The sequence below is a fragment of the Entelurus aequoreus genome, linkage group LG15 (genome assembly GCF_033978785.1).
Source record: "Entelurus aequoreus isolate RoL-2023_Sb linkage group LG15, RoL_Eaeq_v1.1, whole genome shotgun sequence".
Lineage (NCBI taxonomy): Eukaryota > Metazoa > Chordata > Actinopteri > Syngnathiformes > Syngnathidae > Entelurus > Entelurus aequoreus.
This window is the reverse complement of record NC_084745.1, coordinates 51,592,434-51,614,516: the sequence shown is the minus strand read 5'-3', so window position 1 is coordinate 51,614,516 and position 22,083 is coordinate 51,592,434. Positions and strand designations below refer to the sequence as shown.

General features: G+C 33.2%; 1 protein-coding gene across 1 annotated transcript in view; it reads right to left on the bottom strand.

Annotated features, from left to right (window-relative positions):
• col11a1a (collagen, type XI, alpha 1a) overlaps window positions 1–22,083 on the bottom strand; it is a 201,585-nt gene that overhangs the window by 114,479 nt on the left and 65,023 nt on the right. The window contains 2 exon segments of the mRNA XM_062021721.1: window positions 3,835–3,930; window positions 9,184–9,309. Coding sequence (XP_061877705.1) covers window positions 3,835–3,930; window positions 9,184–9,309 — 222 coding nt within the window.

The following is a 22,083-nucleotide window of genomic DNA, read 5'->3' as shown; positions in this document are numbered from 1 at the left end:
ACATAATAATGAGAGTCCAGTCAATAGTGGATCTAACATAATAGTGAGAGTCCAGTCCATAGTGGATCTAACATAATAGTGATAGTCCAGTCCATAGTGGATCTAACATAATAGTGAGAGTCCAGTCCATATTGGATCTAACATAATAGTGAGAGTCCAGTCCATATTGGATCTAACATAATAGTGAGAGTCCAGTCCATAGTCGATCTAACATAATAGTGAGAGTCCAGTCCATAGTGGATCTAACACAATAGTGAGAGTCCAGTCAATAGTGGATCTAACATAATAGTGAGAGTCCAGTCCATAGTGGATCTAACATAATAGTGAGAGTCCAGTCCATATTGGATCTAACATAATAGTGAGAGTCCAGTCCATAGTGGATCTAACATAATAGTGAGAGTCCAGTCCATAGTCGATCTAACATAATAGTGAGAGTCCAGTCCATAGTCTATCTAACATAATAGTCTTTCACATGAAGCCGGGACCTGGGGTGGACCACTCCTTATGCATCAGTCCACCACTATGGACTGGACTCCCACAATTTAACCGTATCCACTTGGCATCCTCTCTCTTACTCTCTTGGCGGTCACTCGAATGAGTATGACAATCCTCCTGGTAGGGGTGTATCCCTTTATGGAGGATGCCTGTGCGTGACTTGGCATCCGTTACACCGGTCGCCCAGGGGGGTCCCCACATCTGCGGTCCCTTCCAAAGTTTCTTGTTGTTCTCATTGGGTTGAGTTTTTTCTTGCTCTGATGTGGGATCTGAGCCGAGGATGTCGTTGTGGCTTGTGCAGCCCTTTGAGACACTTGTGATTAAGGGCTTTATAAATATAATTTGATTGATTGACTGATTGAAACCTGGCAATATAATTTACCGTATTTTCCGGACCATAGGGCTCACTAGTGCAACAACAACGCTGGAAATGTGTGAAAAACCGTCTGACCGGAACTCTCTAATAACTAAAGTTCCTTGGGTGAATAATGTAAACGCACTATACCGGTATGTTTTAGTGCTTTCATGGCGAGTTTACTGACAGATATAAGTAAGAACTTTACACTACTTTATATTAGAAATGGCAACAGCGAAGGATGAATGTCCCATAACATGAAGATAGAGAAAAAGAAGAAGCTTATTGACTACGGGTGCGGTACGGACTACAAAGGTGGACACGCGCAAATTTTCAGGACTTATGCAGATCTCAAATACAAATAAGCAGGTTCCAGAAGGTAAGAAAAGTTGCTTTTTCATAATATTGCAAAACAAAACGCCAGATAATATGTCTTACCTTATACACACACCATAATAATACTCCTATGTTGAAGCACAGTACAATCCATCAAGCGGTGTGGCTTCATAGCTTACCAAAGTCCTACTAAAACATGTTGATAGATTTTTGAGGGCCGTGTGTTATGTTCTATATTTCCAATGGAACATATCAAATGTTGGTCTTGTTTACTTGGGTCATATTGCAGTCTACATGTATACCTTATGTGTGACTGCCATCTACTGGTCACACTCATCATTACACCATGTACCAAATAAAATAGCTTCGAGGTCGGTAAGCACAACCAAAATGATTCCATACATTAGGCGCACCGGGTTATAAGGCGCACTGTCGAGGTAAAAAAATAAGGATTTTAAGTGCGCCTTATAGTCCATAAAATATGGTACGTAAAGGCAGCTTTTGTATTGGATCAGACTAAAAATGATCTAGCAGCGTTTACCACAGGACTGCAATCTAATCGTAGATGTGGGTTGGGAATGGTTACGCGACGTCATCAACTAATTGGTAACGATGCACGTCATTTCTTTATGCTGCTTTTTGAGGGGGAGGAGCCCACGGCCGCACCCACTGCTTTTTGAGAAGAGCGATACGTTAGTTCTTCGCTCTACGATGTTTTTTTTTTTTTTCTTTAAGCACATGTTTTTGGCCTATTATGCAAAAACAACTTTTCTTACCTCTTGAAACTACAGCCTCCGTAGCTCCCACTCCCTCCCACTGTTGCAAGTCTTGTTGATTCTATGTAATGTGTTTATGTGCATCTGGCTACAAGGTTTTTTTTCAGTCTGGACCCCTTCCCTGGAGTCCAGCCTTTGACTGAATATGGTTGTCGAGTTTCGGGGAAAAAAATGATTTTAAGTGCGCCTTATAGTCCGGAAAATACGGTACGTAGAGGCAGCTTTTGTATTGGCTCAGACTAAAAATTATCTAGCAGTTTTTACCACAGGACTGTAATCTATTTGTAGATGTGGGTTGAGAATGGTTACACGACGTCATCAACTAATTGGTAATGATGCACGTCATTTTCTTATGCTGGTTGTGAGTGCTGTTTGAGGGCGAGGGGCCCACGGCAGGACCCGCTGCTCGTTGAGAAGAGCGATACGGTAGTTCTTCGCTCTACGATATTTTTTTTTCTTTAAGCACATGTTTTTGGCCTATTATGCATAAACAACTTTTCCTACCTATTGAAACTACAGCCTCTGTAGCTCCTACTCCCTCCCACTGTTGCAAGTCTTGTTGATTCTTTGTAATGTGTTTATGTGTCATCTGGCTACGAGGTTTTTTTTCAGTCGGGACCCCATCCCTGGAGTCCAGCCTTTGACTGAATATGGTTGTCGAGTTCTGAGGAAAAAAATGATTTTAAGTGCGCCTTATAGTCCGGAAAATACGGTACGTAAAGGCAGCTTTTGTATTGGATCAGACTAAAAATGATCTAGCAGTTTTTACCACAGGACTGCAATCTAATCGTAGATGTGGGTTGGGAATGGTTACGCGACATCATCAACTAATTAGTAATGATGCATGTCATTTCTTTATGCTTGGTGTGAGTGCTTTTTGAGGGTGAGGGGCCCACGGGAGGACCCGCTGCTCGTTGAGAAGAGTGATACGTTAGTTCTTCGCTCTACGATGTTTTTTGTTTTTTTCTTTAAGCACATGTTTTTGGCCTATTATGCAAAAATTACTTTTCTTACCTATTGAAACTACAGCCTCCGTAGCTCCTACTCCCTCCCACTGTTGCAAGTCTTGTTGATTCTATGTAATGTGTTTATGTGTCATCTGGCTACTAGGTTTTTTTTCAGTCTGGACCCCCTCCCTGGAGTCCAGCCTTTGACTGAATATGGTTGTCGAGTTTTGAGGAAAAAAAGGATTTTAAGTCCGCTTTATAGTCCGGAAAATATGGTACGTAAAGGCAGCTTTTGTATTGGATCAGACTAAAAATAATCTAGCAGCGTTTACCACAGGACTGCAATCTATTTGTAGGTGTGGGTTGGGAATGGTTACGCGACGTCATCAACTAATTGGTAACGATGCACGTCATTTCTTTATGCTGCTTTTTGAGGTGGAGGGGCCCAAGGCAGGACCCGCTGCTCGTTGAGAAGAGCAATACGGTAGTTCTTCGCTCTACAATGTTTTTTGTTTTTTTCTTTAAGCACATGTTTTTGGCCTATTATGCAAAAAATACTTTTCTTACCTATTGAAACTACAGCTTCCATAGCTCCCACTCCCTACCACTGTTGCAAGTCTTGTTGATTCTATGTAATGTGTTTATGTGTCATCTGGCTATGAGTTTTTTTTTCAGTCTGGACCCCATCCCTGGAGTCCAGCCTTTGACTGAATATGGTTGTCGAGTTTCGAGGAAAAAAAGGATTTTATAGTCCGGAAAATACAGTACGTAAAGGCAGCTTTTGTATTGGATCAGACTATTTTCTAATCTCGACCCTATTTCCACTTCCAATGTGCATGTAAACACAACACGGAGACGCAGACAACACAGGAGACACACTCGGGGATGAACCGACGGCACAATTTCTGGTCCTTCTGACATTTACCTGCGGCTCGGTATACTCGTCGTCAGTGGGAACGATGTCTGCGGCTCCCTCGGCATAATCATAGAACTGAGAGTAGTCTAAACCATCAGTGGTGTACTACGGATGTTGAGAGAGAGAGGGAGAGGGGAGAAAGGGCGGGATGAAGACGTTAACATAGCAACAAGGATGCAGAGTGAGACGATGATTCTGCAAATCACCTCCAGCATGTTATCAGTTAATGGCAAATGGTTTCGTCGTGTGTGAATGAATATTAGTACACATTTTGGATTAAATGCCACTGCATTTGTAATAGACAATATTAGATCATTAGGGTTACGGGAGAAGCATCTAAATATGGCGAAAACGAGCTCTGTTGCCATTTGCCTCAAAACAGAGGGGCTGTTTTAGAAAACGCAACAGGAAACGTGCCAAAGCTGCATTTAAGGTATATTTGTAATGGAACTTTCTGGTTGAAAGCCTGCAATCAGCATGCTCAAAGGGATGAGGGAAATCGACATAAAAAGTCCTTAGTCCTTATATATATATATATATATATATATATATATATATATATATATATATATATATATATATATATATATATATATATATATATATATATATATATATATATATACTGTGTATATATATATATATACACATATATTTATCTATATATATATAAATGTATATATACACACATATATACACCCATATATGTGTATATATGTATATATCTATGTATACATGTATATGTATCAATGTATGTAAATGTATATGTATATATATATATATATATATATATATATATATATATATATATATATATATATATATATATATATATATATATATATATATATATATATATATATATATATATATATATATATAGCTGTATATGTATGTATATATGTATGTGTGTATGTATAAACAGATGTATGCGTATAGATATGTATACCGGTATATGCTTGTGGATATATGTATGTATTATGTATATATATATACATCTATATGTATATATATACATCTATATGTATATGTATATATATATATATATATATATATATATATATATATATATATATATATATATATATATATATATATATATATATATATATATATATATATATATATATATATATATATATATATATATATATATATATATATGTGTGTGTACTGAATATATGTACAGGATATAAAATGTGTGTATATATGAATATATATGCATATGTGTGTGTACATATGTATGTATATATGTGTATATATGTACATATCTATGTACAAAAGTATATGTATATGTGTGTATATAAATGTGTATATATATGTATATATATATATATATATATATATATATATATATGAATATATATGCATATGTGTGTGTATATATGTATGTATCTATGTACAAATGTATATGTATATGTGTGTATATATGTATATGTGTATATATCTATGTATATAAATGTGTATATATATGTATATATACATATATATATATATATATATATATAAATGTATATGTATATTTGTGTATATATGTATATGTGTATATATATATATATATATATATATATATATATATATATATATATGTATATATATATATATATATATATATATATATGTATGTATGTATGTATAAATAGATGTGTATAGATATGTATATATGCATGTGGATATATGTATATATGCATATACATATGTATATAGCTATATATTTATCTATGTATGTATGTATGTATGTATATATATATATATATATATATATGTATATATATATATATATATATATATATATATATATATATATATATATATATATATATATATATATATATATATATATATATATATATATATATATATATATACATATATATATATACATACATACGATGATAATAATAATAATAATAATATCTATAATAATTGATAATAATTGCATGGATGCATATTTAAATCGGTGAGTAAATAAATGAATTTTAACCACATACTGTATGTCACAATCATGCACTTAATAACTTCACTCATGAACATATAAGACTTAAAAGAGTGGTTAATTAAGCTTTGCAACGCATCCTTCAAGTATGAGAAAAGGCAATTAAGGGAAAGAAGGAGATTAAACAGAGATGGGAGCGATCTAACCTGACGTTCTTTAAGGGTCTTACACACCCAGACAAGGTACACCAAAACAAGCATGTACATGTGCGTGCACATCTAGGCTTTGACAGCTGACAGAGGTCCCACGCTATGACATCATCGAGGTGTGGAATGCCGTGCGGGTATATTTAGGCCAAGCGATTGTTTGTGGCCGCACAACACTGAAGAAAAGAATCAACACCAAATACTAAATAGTGCAACTGCCTGTTTAAATGTTGGTGTGGTCATCCGTGTTTTGTCCTTCATAATATACACATATGTTGTCCTATTTTTCAGCGGAATAAACTTGTCATCACGTTTTAACCACATGACTAAATTTGTGACCTTTTACCAGCAGCTACCGTCACCTTGAGCTTTAAGTCATTATAAATGTACATTTGAATGTAAAAACGCTGTATTTTGACACTGTTTTCCACTTCCGCTTGCTTACAGGAAGTTGCTCTTTGTGTCGGCCAATGTGTGATTGTTTCGTGTCTGCACCATTATTGCAGTTAGCTTTCTTTCTATTGGGATTCTAGATCGCCACATTTGATTTAACTATAGCTAGCCGCTAAATTACACTCAACGACGAAGCGCTTGAGGCCTCCGGTTTAAAGTCTCCAATGACAATAATGTAAAGGATATACATTTTATACATATAAACATACAGTTCAGTTTCTTATATTCAGAGTTTTAGTTCTAATAGAACAGGACTGGGCAATTATTTTGCCTCGGAGGGCCAAATTTAGAGAAAAAAATGTGTCTGGGGTCCGGTATATCTATACAAAACCTCACAGTAATGTCTGATTGAATGCTAAAAACGTTATGATAGACTGCCTTAAAATACGGAATGGAATTTAATTTTTTTTTACTGAATGAGACACCACATGAAAATAAAGAATGTGGGGTTTACAATATTAACTATGAAGGATAAAACACTGAATATTGACAACATGTGAACGTCACACCCCCTCTCCATCCACATATTTTAAACTCAACAAAAATAAAAAATAAAAACAGCGAAATATGAACGCGAAGGGTAAAATTATTCATACTGTATACTTTTTCGTATTTTCTTGTAATCAGACCATATTGTCGGTATATTAGATGGAATTTTACCTAAAAAAAGTTAAAAATTCCATCTAATATACTGAAAATATCATATTAGTCATATTAGATGGAATTTTTACCTTTTTTAGGTAAAACTTCCATCTATTATACCAAAAATATCATATTAGTCATATTAAATGGCATGTTTACCTAAAAAAAAGGTAAAGATTCCATCAAATATACTGAAAATATCATATCAGTCATATTAGATGGCATATTTACCTACAAAAGGTAAAAATTACATCTAATATACCGAAAATATAATTTTAGGCATATAAGATGGCATTTTTACCTAAAAAAAAGTTAAAAATTCCATCTAAAATACCGAAAATATCATATTAAAATGGAATTTTTACCTAAAAAAAGTTACAAATTCCATCTAATATACAGAAAATATCATATTAGTCATTTTAGATGGAATTTTTACCTAAAAAACGGTACACATTCCATGTAATATACTGAAAATATGGTCTGATTACAAAAACATTTGAAAAAGTTGTCTGAATATTAGAAAGTGAATGTATATTCAATTAGAAGCCTTAATTTGCCCAGGTGTGTAATAGAGGAAGGCTTTACCTAATGGATATCGATATTATTTAATACTTGTCTGAATATTGCTCAAAAAGGTTCATTATGTCTTCTTATTCATATACTGTTTCATATTTTCTTGTAATCAGACCATATTTTCGGTATATTACATGGAATTTTTACCTAAAAAAAGGAAAAAAAATCCATCTAATATACCCGAATTATCATATTAGTCATATTAGATGTAATTTTTACCTTTTTTTAGGTATAAATTCCATCTAATATACCAAAAATATCATATTAGTTATATTAGATGGAATTCTTACCTAAAAAAAGGTAAAAATTCTATATAATATACCGAAAATATCATATTAGTCATATTAGATGGAATTTTTTACCAAAAAAAAAGGTAAAAATTATATCTAATATACTGAAAATATCATATTAGTCATATTAGATGGCATGTTTACCTAAAAAAAGGTAAAGATTACATCTAATATACTGAAAATATCATATTAGTCATATTAGATGGACATTTTACCTAAAGAAAGGTAAAATTTCCATTTAATATACCGAAAATATCATAATAGTCATATATTAGATGGCATGTTTACCTAAAAAAAAAGTAAAAATGCCATCTAATATACTGAAAATATCATATTAGTCATATTAGATAGAATTTTTACCTAAAAATAATGTAAAAATGCCATCTAATATACCGAAAATATCATATTAATCATATTAGATGGCATTTTTACCTAAAAAAAGGTAAAAATTACATCGAATATACTGAAAATATTATTTTAGTCATATTAGATGGCGTATTTACCTAAAAAAAAAGTAAAAATGCCATCTAATATGACGAAAATATCATATTAAAATGGAATTGTTACCTAAAAAAAGGTAAAAATTCCATCTAATATACCGAAAATATCATATTAAAATTGAATTTTTACCCCAAAAAAGGTAAAAAATTCCATCTAATATAGTGAAAATATCATATTAAACATTTTAGATAAAATTTTTACCTAAAGAAAGGTAAAAATTCCATCTAATATACCAAAAATATCATATTAAAATGGAATTGTTACCTAAAAAAAAGGTAAAAATTCCATCTAATATACCAAAAATATCATATTAAAATTGAATTTTTACCTAAAAATAGGTAAAACTTCCATCTAATATACCGAAAATATCATATTAATAATTTTAGATGAATTTTTTACCTAAAAAAAGGTATAAATTCCATCTAATATACCGAAAATATGGTCTGATAACAAAAAAAATTGAAAAACGTAAAAATATTAGAAACAGAATGTAAATTTGATTAGAAACCAAATGAACCTATTCTAGTACATTTAAATAGTTTACAATTTAAATATCAGTAATAAGAATTGCCCTACCCAACTAACAACATTTCCAGGTGATGAAATGACACTGGAATGGCAGAAAGGATGCTGCTTAGTAGTACAAAACCTAAAACTGTTCAAGCAAGTCAAATAAAGTGTGTCATCTGCAGGATGAAAAATGCACATGTTAAAAAGAAGCAGTACTTTCCCTCCCACCCTCCCCCGGTTGGCTGACCTCTTCCTGGGCCTGCTGGGCCTGCAAGGATTCCCCGTGGGGTATGTCACAGTCCGGGCTGTAATGTTCACAGTAGTCGTACGCCGCTTTGGAATCGGCGACGATCAGAAGTTGCTGGATGTCGCCCTGCAGAGAAGCAGAAGGGAGGAAAAACAAGATGCTCAGTATCAAACATTATTGCAGAGAGGAACTTGGACCACATTGGCAGATCCTTGCATTGCCATTTTAATCTGGCTAGCAAACAATAAACACTGGGGTCCAAACTTGTGATTTACATAACTCAGGCGTCCCTCAAGGCAGCGCTTTAAGTCCTCTCCTTTTTGGCAGTGATTTGTGTAACTAAGGTGTTGCTCTAGCTCAGGGGTCTCAAACTCATTTTCATTGAGGGCCACATCGCAGTTATGGCTGCTTTCAGAGGGCCGTTTAAAAAAAAAAAAATTTACATTCTGCATGCGGGTAATAACCTGCGATTAATCATGATTAATCGAAATGCATATGCATTTGATTATTAGATTTTTTTTTTATGTATAACTTGCTTTAAAATCATAACTAAAGGTGACGAGCAGATATTTAACTATTTGTTTTGTATCTCACAAAAGTAGTTTTGCAATACAGTATATAATGATATAATTGGCATGATCAGATAATATTAAAGTTTAAAATATGCATTTTTTTTTTCTGTCAAAATTGAAAGAACGAATGCATTTCGTAAAAAAACTGAATAAGTATTTTATTGAAACCCATTTTTTCCAGGCTTTCCCATGAAAGAATGATGTGGCGGGCCAGAACTGGCCCCCGGGCCTTGAGTTTGACACCTGTGCTCTCGTTTATTTCAGATGCAGTCTGCCGTCGTCACATATTATAGTACAATTGTACTAATAGTGTTCCTCAAGGTTCCATTTTAGGTTCTCTCTTTTTTCGTCATTTTGGGCTAATCAACCGGTGGGCCGCCAGTTCAGTTTTATAAATTGTGAGAGACTCCCATTTTTAAAACCACTAGAGCAGGGGGTGTCCAAAATTTGCAGGGGGCCGAAAGCGGACCGCATTTTATTCTAATAATATAATGGATATAACATTAATAACGGTCATAATTGGTTATTGAAAGTATGTGAAAGTTTAGGTATTTTATTTTAATAATAAAATGTATGTATAATAATTATTATTATAATTGGTTATTGAGAGTATGTGAAAGTTTGGGCATATTATTATAATAATATAATGTATATATCATTACAAATTATTAAAATTGGTTATTGAAAGTATGTGAAAGTTTAGGCATTTTATTATAATAACATAATGTATATATAATTAATAATTATTATAATTGGTTATTGAAAGTATGTGAAAGTTTGGGCATATTATATATAATTAATAATTATGATAATTGGTTATTGTAAGTATGTGGAAGTTTGGGGATGTTATTATAATAAAAAAATGTGTATATAATTAATCAATATTATAATTGGTTATTGAGAGTATGTGAAAGTTTGGGCATATTATTATAATAATATAATGTATATATCATTACAAATTATTAAAATTGGTTATTGAAAGTATGTGAAAGTTTAGGCATTTTATTATAATAACATAATGTATGTATAATTAATAATTATTATAATTGGTTATTGAAAGTATGTGAAAGTTTGGGCATATTATATATAATTAATAATTATGATAATTGGTTATTGTAAGTATGTGGAAGTTTGGGGATGTTATTATAATAAAAAAATGTGTATATAATTAATCAATATTATAATTGGTTATTGAGAGTATGTGAAAGTTTGGGCATATTATTATAATAATATAATGTATATATCATTACAAATTATTAAAATTGGTTATTGAAAGTATGTGAAAGTTTAGGCATTTTATTATAATAAAATAATGTATATATAATTAATAATTATTATAATTGGTTATTGAAAGTATGTGAAAGTTTGGGCATATTATATATAATTAATAATTATGATAATTGGTTATTGTAAGTATGTGGACGTTTGGGGATGTTATTATAATAAAAAAATGTGTATATAATTAATCAATATTAGAATTGGTTATTGAAAGGATGTGAAAGTTTGGGCAAATTATAATAATATAATGGATATATAATTAATTATTATTATAATTGGTTATTGAATTTTGTGAAATGTCGGGCATATTATTATAATAATATAATGTGTACATAATTAATAAATATTATAAAATGTTATTAAGAGTATGTGAAATTTGACTCCTACCTTGTTTACTTCCGTGACGACCACCTTAAAGTTGTGTAATCAAACAGAAATATCAAGCAGCTAAAATTTGCCAAACATGGTAAATGTGAAGAGAGTGTTTTGCATTTTTCCCATCATGCCTTGTAATGGATTTAAATGGGCGTCATTTTGATTTTCTTTTCATGTTGATTGGACGTTTTGTAACAATATCCACCAAATTCAAAGAGCAGGTTTTGTTGTGTGTTGACTTTTTGTTCTGGTTGATTTTTTTTTCTGCACCGTGACTAGGGAAGGTTGTTTGGATTGGGTCATATTACTACATGCTGTGCTACATCTTCTTGAAAGTACAACAAATTGGCCACCAGATGGCAGCAAGACGGCCGCAATCCGACCTCTGGATGTATATAAATGATATGGATACAGAGCTCCCGGTCCAAATTGTTTATTGAACTCGTGTCCTTTCGCGGGCAAAATTGAAGACGCCGGCCGGTGGGCTGTAGTTTGTACACGTCTCCACTACAGTGTTGTCATGGAGACGATCTTTCACCAAGGTCACCAAACATTTTAGCTCCATCCATCCATTGTATACCGCTTGTCAAATATTATTATTATTATTATTAGCAGTGCAGAGGGTTGATGTAAGTGTCTATATTAGCTATATTAGCCTACTATCAAAATGACTATAAAGTCTTATATAAGTGTTATAATGAAGGCAACACATGATGTAAGTGTCTATATTAACTATATTAGCCTACTATCAAAATGACTATAAAGTCTTATATAAGTGTTATAATGAAGGCAACACATGATGTAAGTGTCTATATTAACTATATTAGCCTACTATCAAAATGACTATAAAGTCTTATATAAGTGTTACACTTACGTCATGTGTTGCCTTCATTATAACACTTATATAAGACTTTTAAAGTAATTTTGATAGTAGGCCAATATAGCTAATATAGACACTTACATCATATGTTGCCTTCATTATAACACATATACAAGACTTTTAAGGTATTTTTGATAGTAGGCTAATATAGACACTTACTTCATGTGTTGCCTTCATTATAACACTTATATAAGACTTTTAAAGTAATTTTGATAGTAGGCCAATATAGCTAATATAGACACTTACATCATATGTTGCCTTCATTATAACACATATATAAGACTTTTAAGGTATTTTTGATAGTAGGCTAATATAGACCCTTACTTCATGTGTTGCCTTCATTATAACACTTATATAAGACTTTTAAAGTCATTTTGATAGTAGGCTAATATAGCTAATATAGACACTTACATCATATGTTGCCTTCATTATAACACTTATATAAGATTTTTAAAGTCATTTTGATAGTAGGCTAATATAGACACTTACTTCATGTGTTGCCTTCATTATAACACTTATATAAGGCTTTTAAAGTCATTTCGATAGTAGGCCAATATAGCAAATATAGACACTTACATCATATGTTGCCTACATTATAACACTTATATAAGGCTTTTAAAGTCATTTCGATAGTAGGCCAATATAGCAAATATAGACACTTACATCATATGTTGCCTACATTATAACACATATACAAGACTTTTAAGGTAATTTTGATAGTAGGCTAATATAGACCCTTACATCATGTGTTGCCTTCATTATAACACTTATACAAGACTTTTAAAGTCATTTTGATAGTAGGCTAATATAGCTAATATAGACACTTACATCATATGTTGCCTTCATTATAACACATATATAAGACTTTTAAAGTCATTTTGATAGTAGGCTAATACAGCTAATATAGACACTGACATTGTGTGTTGTCTTCATTATAACACTTATATAAGGCTTTTAATTAATTTGTTTGTATTTTTGGTCCAATATGGCTCTTTCAACATTTTGGGTTGCCGACCCCCCGAGCTAGCATGACCATGTGGTCTGCAGTCAGAGACTTTCCTATTACTCACAGACTAGTGGTAGAGACGATGCAAGGACACGGATCCTACGGACAGTCATTGATTCTGTCACTACGCTCTTTTACCTTTGCAGTGCAATCGTTTGTGGGCGGGGCTCCGAGTGTCAAGTTGAACTATACACTAAATTCAGCAATGGGTGAGGAGAAAACATCCCCAAGTCTCAGCTTAAAGGAGGAAACGTTACAATTCCGAAGGCATGTTGTCAATGGTTAGTATGTTGCAATGGCCCAGAAACTCGGGCGATCCACCTCTAAGTCCTTGTCCAGCCCAAAAGGTAAAAGAAGAAGGTGTACATGTGTGTAGGCAGGGACATTATACGTCAATCACCTGGCTGTTCAACAAGAGCGGAGTGAAGCAAGCTGCAACTTGCCGGGGGAATGCGAGCACGTATCCCCCCCCCCTCCATGAAAATGTGATCTATGGATCCTGACGACGTACCTAAGGTATAAACATCCATTTGCTACGACTTGCAGAGCCCCTTGAAAGTCTCTTTGTGCAGCCATCCGTCAACATCTTGCACCGTTTTAGCTAAACACCCGGGATTCCTGGCCATGCCATTTTTAAAAGGGGATTGGATTTCTCCACGGACGTAGTTATGAAGGCATAACCTGTCAACAACGCTCTGGCACACCAAACCAAACACACTTCTTTCCATTACCGTACTTGACATTATTTTCCATGTCACTATTTCCGCTTGGTAGCCAAGTTCTATACCAGTATCATCTAAAACCCAGGTGCCAAACTCAAGGCCCACGTCATTGTGACGTGGCCCGCAAAAGCTTGGATGTATGTGCCGATTAGGCGTTTCGGCATTTTTGCTATTAAGGTTTAACTTTTGACGGACCATAGTGTGGACTGTGACGCAACAGTTTGTTGACATGTAAAATCTTCCACTCCTTCTTTGTCTCATTTTGTCCACCAAATGTTTTATGCTGTGCGTGAATGCACAAAGGTGAGCTTTGTTGATGTTATTGACTTGTTGGAGTGCTAATCAGGCATATTTGGTCACTGCATGACTGCAAGCTAATCGATGCTAACATGCTATTTAGGCTAGCTGTATGTACATATTACATCATTATGCCTCATTTGTAGCTATATTTGAGCTAATTTAATATCCTTTACTTTTATCCTCTTTGTATTGAATTTATAATTGCATGTCTCATGACACATTATCTGTATGTAATATTGGCTGCATTTCTGATAGTTGTTTGTGTGCCATGTTGTTCCAGACCACAGCAAACATTACCTAGCTTGCCAAAGATTGTAATAAATCTATTAAAAAGAAGACAGCCTGCCGTGTCCTTTAACTTGGACACACACATCTATACCTTTGGCCATTAAAAGTCAGTCATTTCCAGGAGTTATCTCACCTTCTGAGTAGCCTCTGATTTACTAATGTTTCATAATGTTGTAAAAATGTGTGGAATAAATATTACATTTCAACATTTCTGTCAACAAATATTTGCTTCAGCCTGCGACACATAGTCATTTTGATAGTAGGCTAATATAGCTAATATAGATACTTACATCATGTGTTGCCTTCATTATAACTCTTATATAAGACTATTAAAGTCATTTTGATAGTAGGCTATAATAGGTAATATAGACACTTACATCATGTGTTGCCTTCATTATAACACTTATATACGACTTTTAAAGTCATTTTGACAGTAGGCTATTATAGCTAATATAGACACTTACATCATGTGTTGCCTTCAATATAACACTTATATAAGACTTTTAAAGTCATTTTGATAGTAGGCTAATATAGCTAATATAGACACTTACATCATGTGTTGCCTTCAATATAACACTTATATAAGACTTTTAAAGTCATTTTGATAGTAGGCTAATATAGCTAATATAGACACTTACATCATGTGTTGCCTTCAATATAACACTTATATAAGACTTTTAAAGTCATTTTGATAGTAGGCTATTATAGCTAATATAGACACTTACATCATGTGTTGCCTTCAATATAACACTTATATAAGACTTTTAAAGTCATTTTGATAGTAGGCTAATATAGCTAATATAGACACTTACGCCATGTGTTGCCTTCATTAAAACCCTTATATACGACTTTTAAAGTCATTTTGATAGTAGGCTAATATAGCTAATATAGACACTTACATCATGTGTTGCCTTCAATATAACACTTATATAAGACTTTTAAAGTCATTTTGATAGTAGGCTAATATAACTAATTTAGACACTTACATCATGTGTTGCCTTCAATATAACACTTATATAAGACTTTTAAAGTCATTTTGATAGTAGGCTAATATAGCTAATATAGACACTTACATCATGTGTTGTCTTCATTATAACACTTATATAAGACTTTTAAAGTCATTTTGATAGTAGGCTAATATAGCTAATATAGACACTTATGTCATGTGTTGCCTTGAATATAACACTTATATAAGACTTTTAAAGTCATTTTGATAGTAGGCTAATATAGCTAATATAGACACTTACATCATGTGTTGCCTTCAATATAACACTTATATAAGACTTTTAAAGTCATTTTGATAGTAGGCTATTATAGCTAATATAGACACTTACATCATGTGTTGCCTTCAATATAACACTTATATAAGACTTTTAAAGTCATTTTGATAGTAGGCTAATATAGCTAATATAGACACTTACGCCATGTGTTGCCTTCATTAAAACCCTTATATACGACTTTTAAAGTCATTTTGATAGTAGGCTAATATAGCTAATATAGACACTTACATCATGTGTTGCCTTCAATATAACACTTATATAAGACTTTTAAAGTCATTTTGATAGTAGGCTAATATAACTAATTTAGACACTTACATCATGTGTTGCCTTCAATATAACACTTATATAAGACTTTTAAAGTCATTTTGATAGTAGGCTAATATAGCTAATATAGACACTTACATCATGTGTTGTCTTCATTATAACACTTATATAAGACTTTTAAAGTCATTTTGATAGTAGGCTAATATAGCTAATATAGACACTTATGTCATGTGTTGCCTTGAATATAACACTTATATAAGACTTTTAAAGTCATTTTGATAGTAGACTAATATAGCTAATATAGACACTTACGTCATGTGTTGTCTTCATTATAACACTTATATAAGACTTTTAAAGTCATTTTGATAGTAGGCTAATATAGACACTTACATCATGTGTTGCCTTGAATATAACACTTATATAAGACTTTTAAAGTCATTTTGATAGTAGGCTAATATAGCTAATATAGACACTTACGTCATGTGTTGTCTTCAGTATAACACTTATATAAAACTTTTAAAGTCATTTTGATAGTAGGCTAATATAGCTAATATAGACACTTACGTCATGTTTTGCCTTCAATATAACACTTATATGAAACGTTTAAAGTCATTTTGATAGTAGGCTAATATAGCTAATATAGACACTTACGTCATGTGTTGCCTTCATTATAAGACTTTTGCATTTTTCGCGGCTCCAGACAGATTTGTTTTTTGTATTTTTGGTCCGATATGGCTCTTTCAACATTTTGGGTAGCCAACCCCAGGCCTAACTCCAACCAACTTCTTACTTGGACTAATGTTCTTTAGATGGCTTCTTTCGATATCTCGACGCCACCTCTGCAGAGGGTCTTATTTTGAAACTCTACACAGGTGTTAAGAAAGTAAACGCCCATTTGGATGCTACTGAAATGTAGGGCAACACACTTTCAGGATCTCTGAGACGTATCCAACCCTGGTAAAAGAATAGAAAACCATTGGACCTTTTAACTGAATACAGTAAACTCTGCCGTTACGTCTTTCTCGGCATACGGAATCAAAATTGTTTTTATTACCACAAACAGGCGTTGTCCTTAGTAAACAAAACAAACTGCACTTACAGTCTTGAGGTGTGTGTATGTGTTTGGGGAAGGCGGACAGGGAAAGAGAGATCAAGCTTTGCCCTGACTCAAGCTGACATGTATTACCTCATGTGTCACCCTAAGACCAACACTGAATGCTTGAACCCGGCCTAGAGTCACTTCCAATTAGTCCCCGTCTGTGAGCCACCCGTTTGCACACAAATAGACTGCAGACGAATGGCGTTCAACCCGGGGAAGAAGAAAAAAATCAAGCGTGAGAGCTGGCTTGGGTGGACTTCCGAAAAGGAGAGTAACAACCGAATTCTGCAGCTGTCAAATCGACTTCTTGGAAACCCGTTTGCCACACTGACCTTTCTTTCCAGGGAAAAACAACATTGCAGCCGTGCCATTTGGCAAAGAGGTGCGGATTTGCAAGATCAAGACCGGGCAAGTTACAAAAAGTGCCAGCTCAGGACGGGGAACACCAAGAGGGACCCGGAGACAGACATGCCGGCAGGGGGGTTGGACCGAGCAGCTGGGTTGTGAAGGACGCTTTGTGCTTCGGAAACACCTGGGGTGGTTTTTGCAGAGGCTTCGGCTTCGTCTCAGACCGCTGAGATAAAAGCTTTTTGGCAACTTGGAAGAACGCCAGAACTCCTGAAATATGTCCCTACTGGACACAGCGTAGCTAAGAACTGCACAGAAACCCTCCCATGGGGCTGGGTCATTAATGACTGCGGTGCAAGGGGTCAATGGGACAAGGGGAGTGAAAGGGTCAAGATCAACAGCTGAGACTTACCAGTCCCATTTGAACTCCTCACAAATACAATACAAGAACTCGGAGACTGTGCATGGCAATTTCTACCGATAGCCAGTTTAGTGACCGTGGTGTGGTGGAAAGTAATACACTTGTAAAGAACATCATGTCATGGCTGTCTTGAGTTCCCAATCATTTCTACAACTCTTATTTTTTGTGATAGAGTGATTGGAGCACATACTTGTTGGTCACAAAAAACATTCATGAAGTTTGGTTCTTTTATGAATTTATTATGGGTCTACTAAAAGTCTGACCGGGTCAAAAGTATACATACTGTACAGCAATGTTAATAAATAGTAATGGTAGATGGGTTATACTTGTATAGCGCTTTTCTACCTTCAAGGTACTCAAAGCGCTTTGACACTACTTCCACATTCACCCATTCACACACACCTTCACACACTGACATAACGGACGTGACTAGGTTGGTAGAATATAATAGAATAGAATAGAATAGAAAGTACTTCATTGACCCCTGGGGGAAATTCAGCACCACAGCTCGCTCACAATAGACAATAAACATGAGGTATTTTTACATGTGAATAATATAAATACAGTCTATTTAACAGCATTATTCACATGGGAATAATACAAATACAGTCTATTATACAGTATTATTCACATGTGAATAATATAAATACAGTCTATTATACAGCATTATTCACATGTGAATAATATAAATACAGTCTATTATACAGCATTATTCACATGTGAATAACATAAATACAGTCTATTATACAGCATTATTCACATGTGAATAATATAAATACAGTCTATTATACAGCATTATTCACATGTGAATAATATAAATACAGTCTATTATACAGCATTATTCACATGTGAATAATATAAATACAGTCTATTATACAGCATTATTCACATGTCAACAATATAAATACAGCATTATTCACATGTGAATAATGTAAATACAGCATTATTCACATGTGAATAACATAAATACAGTCTATTTAACAGCATTATTCACATGGGAATAATACAAATACAGTCTATTATACAGCATTATTCACATGTGAATAATATTAATACAGTCTATTATACAGCATTATTCACATGTGAATAATATAAATACAGTCTATTATACAGCATTATTCACATGTGAATAATATTAATACAGTCTATTATACAGCATTATTCACATGTGAATAATATAAATACAGTCTATTATACAGCATTATTCACATGTGAATAATATTAATACAGTCTATTATACAGCATTATTCACATGTCAACAATATAAATACAGCATTATTCACATGTGAATAATGTAAATACAGCATTATTCACATGTGAATAATATAAATATAGTCTATTATACAGCCTTATTCACATGTGAATACTATTAATACAGTCTATTATACAGCATTATTCACATGTGAATAACATAAATACAGTCTATTATACAGCCTTATTCACATGTGAATAATATTAATACAGTCTATTATACAGCATTATTCACATGTGAATAACATAAATAGTCTATTTTACAGCATTATTCACATGTGAATAACATAGTCTATTATACAACATTATTCACATGTGAATAACATAAATACAGTCTATTATACAGCATTATTCACATGTGAATAATATAAATACAGTATATTATACATTTAAGTACAGTCAAATAGACTGAAGCTGGGGATCGAATCAGGAACCCTCAACTGTGCCACGCCGTCCCCATATTTTTGACCAATCCTCTAGACCTAAAAACTGGTCACCATGATTCTACTGTAAAATATACAGTGTTTTTACGACATATTAGAGTAAATAGAAAAACACTACCATTGTTTTTAATGTAAAATAAAGTGGCAGTTTGGACCCCAAAATGTTACTTTAAAATGTACTTGTGTTTTTTCCCCCAATATATTACTGTAAATGGAAAAAACATTTTTTACTTTTTCCAATTCTGGCAACTAAGATGCCAGGTTTTTACCATAACAAATGTGGTACCGTTTTCCCATGTTCAGTCGTACACCATAAAAACAGTCGTGGATTTTACGATTGAAAAAAAACAAAAACAAACAAAACGTCAGCTCATCCCACAAAATCATACTGTAAAAAAAACATTGGTAGAATTTTTTCAGTTTACAGTAATATGCTGTAAAATCCATCGTAAACTTTATCGTAAAGTCTGTTGTCATTTTTACAGTGTACAATTTGACAGGTTGTTTATAATGTATATTTTCTGCTGCATGGTAATTGTTAAGTATTGTATATATGATATAAACATATAATATAATATAATATATCAGTATATATCATATACTGTACATATATTATGTAAATATTGCATATATGTTATATTTTATATTGCTACTACGGTACATTTTTAGTCGATTTTATACCTGCACTGTCCTTTCCATCCTTACACTTTCCATCCTTTGTAACTGAGCTACTGTGTGAAACAATTTCCCTTGTGGATCATTAAAGTTTGTCTAAGTCTAAGGTAACTCGCTTTAAAATATTTATTTTTAGTTTGACGGATAAAAATATTTGATAATATATTTATTCAAGTTTAAAAGGTATGCAATTTAATTCGGTATATATATTTTTTTCTTAAAAAACGAAATACATTTAGTAAAAAAATACAAAGTTCTTTATTGACGTATATTATTTCGAGACGTTGGTGGGCCACGTTATATGACGTGACGGCCCAGATCTGGCCCCCGGGCCTTGGGTTTGACACCTTTGCACTAGGGTCTAGAGATGTAACAATGAACGGTATGACTGATAAACTACAATAAACTGTAGCAATGAACGGTATGACCGATATACTACGATAAACTATAACAATGAACGGTATGACCGATAAACTGTAACAATGAACGGTATGACCGATAAACTACGATAAACTGTAACAATGAACGGTATGACCGATAAACTACCATAAACTGTAACAATGAATGGTATGACCGATAAACTACAATAAACTGTAACAATGAACGGTATGACTGATAAACTGTAACAATGAACGGTATGACTGATAAACTGTAACAATGAACGGTATGACGATAAACTGCGATAAACTGTAAAAATGAGCGGTACGACCGATAAACTAATATAAACTGTAACAATGAACGGTATAACCGATAAACTACGATAAACTGTAACAATGATAACCGCGGTAAAACGCGTGACGTTCAGTATTACCGTATGAAATTAAAATGATGAAAACAAGTGATTAATAACTGCACTTTGATACAATTATGGACTGGCTAGCGTTAGCTTGCTAGCTAGCCTAAATGCTAACATGAAAACATAAAATAAAAAAAACATTCTAATACATTTACGAATTAAAATAGAAGTTTTTTTAACACACAAATACAAATAATATGTGGCCAGAACAATATTTATAGTTTTCCTTGCCAAGAAAGTATGTTGTGTGTCTATTTATTTGATTTATTTTTAAAAAATGAATACAACTTGGTTAAAAGACGTTTGTGTGTGTTTAAGTACTTTTGGTCACGATAACAGAAGGATATTAATTTCTTATATTTAGTTACAAAAAAAGTTTAAGTTTAAGTTTTGTTTTATACAACATGTGTGCCTCTGAAGGCTTTGTAAGGTTACGTTACCTCTGGACTAGGGTTGTACCGATACCAATATTTTGGTACCGGTACCGGTATCAAATGTATTTTGATACTTTTCTAAATAAAGGGGAAGATGGCCGCCGTGAGCAACGTGAGTTGAGACCGTCTCTACACAAGTCCCAGTATGTAAGGTTAATAATGGCATAAACGCTCCAGTGATACAATAATTTAAGTCGTTTTCGTTGTATATATCCACCTCTCTGCAATTGGTGAGATATATACTCCTCACGAGGGTGATTTGGCGGAAGATAAGGTGCCTCGAACGCCGAGTGACTCATTGTTCACCTGCAAACATGCCACAACGCGGATCAAAGGAGTCAAAACGTGGCCGTGATCAATTGTCCTCCAGTGATTTGGATGAAAAAGCAACGTTTACTCCGGACGATCGAAAAATGTTGCAAGCCATGGTTGAAAAACTTGGAAAATTGGACATTTTGGATGAACTAA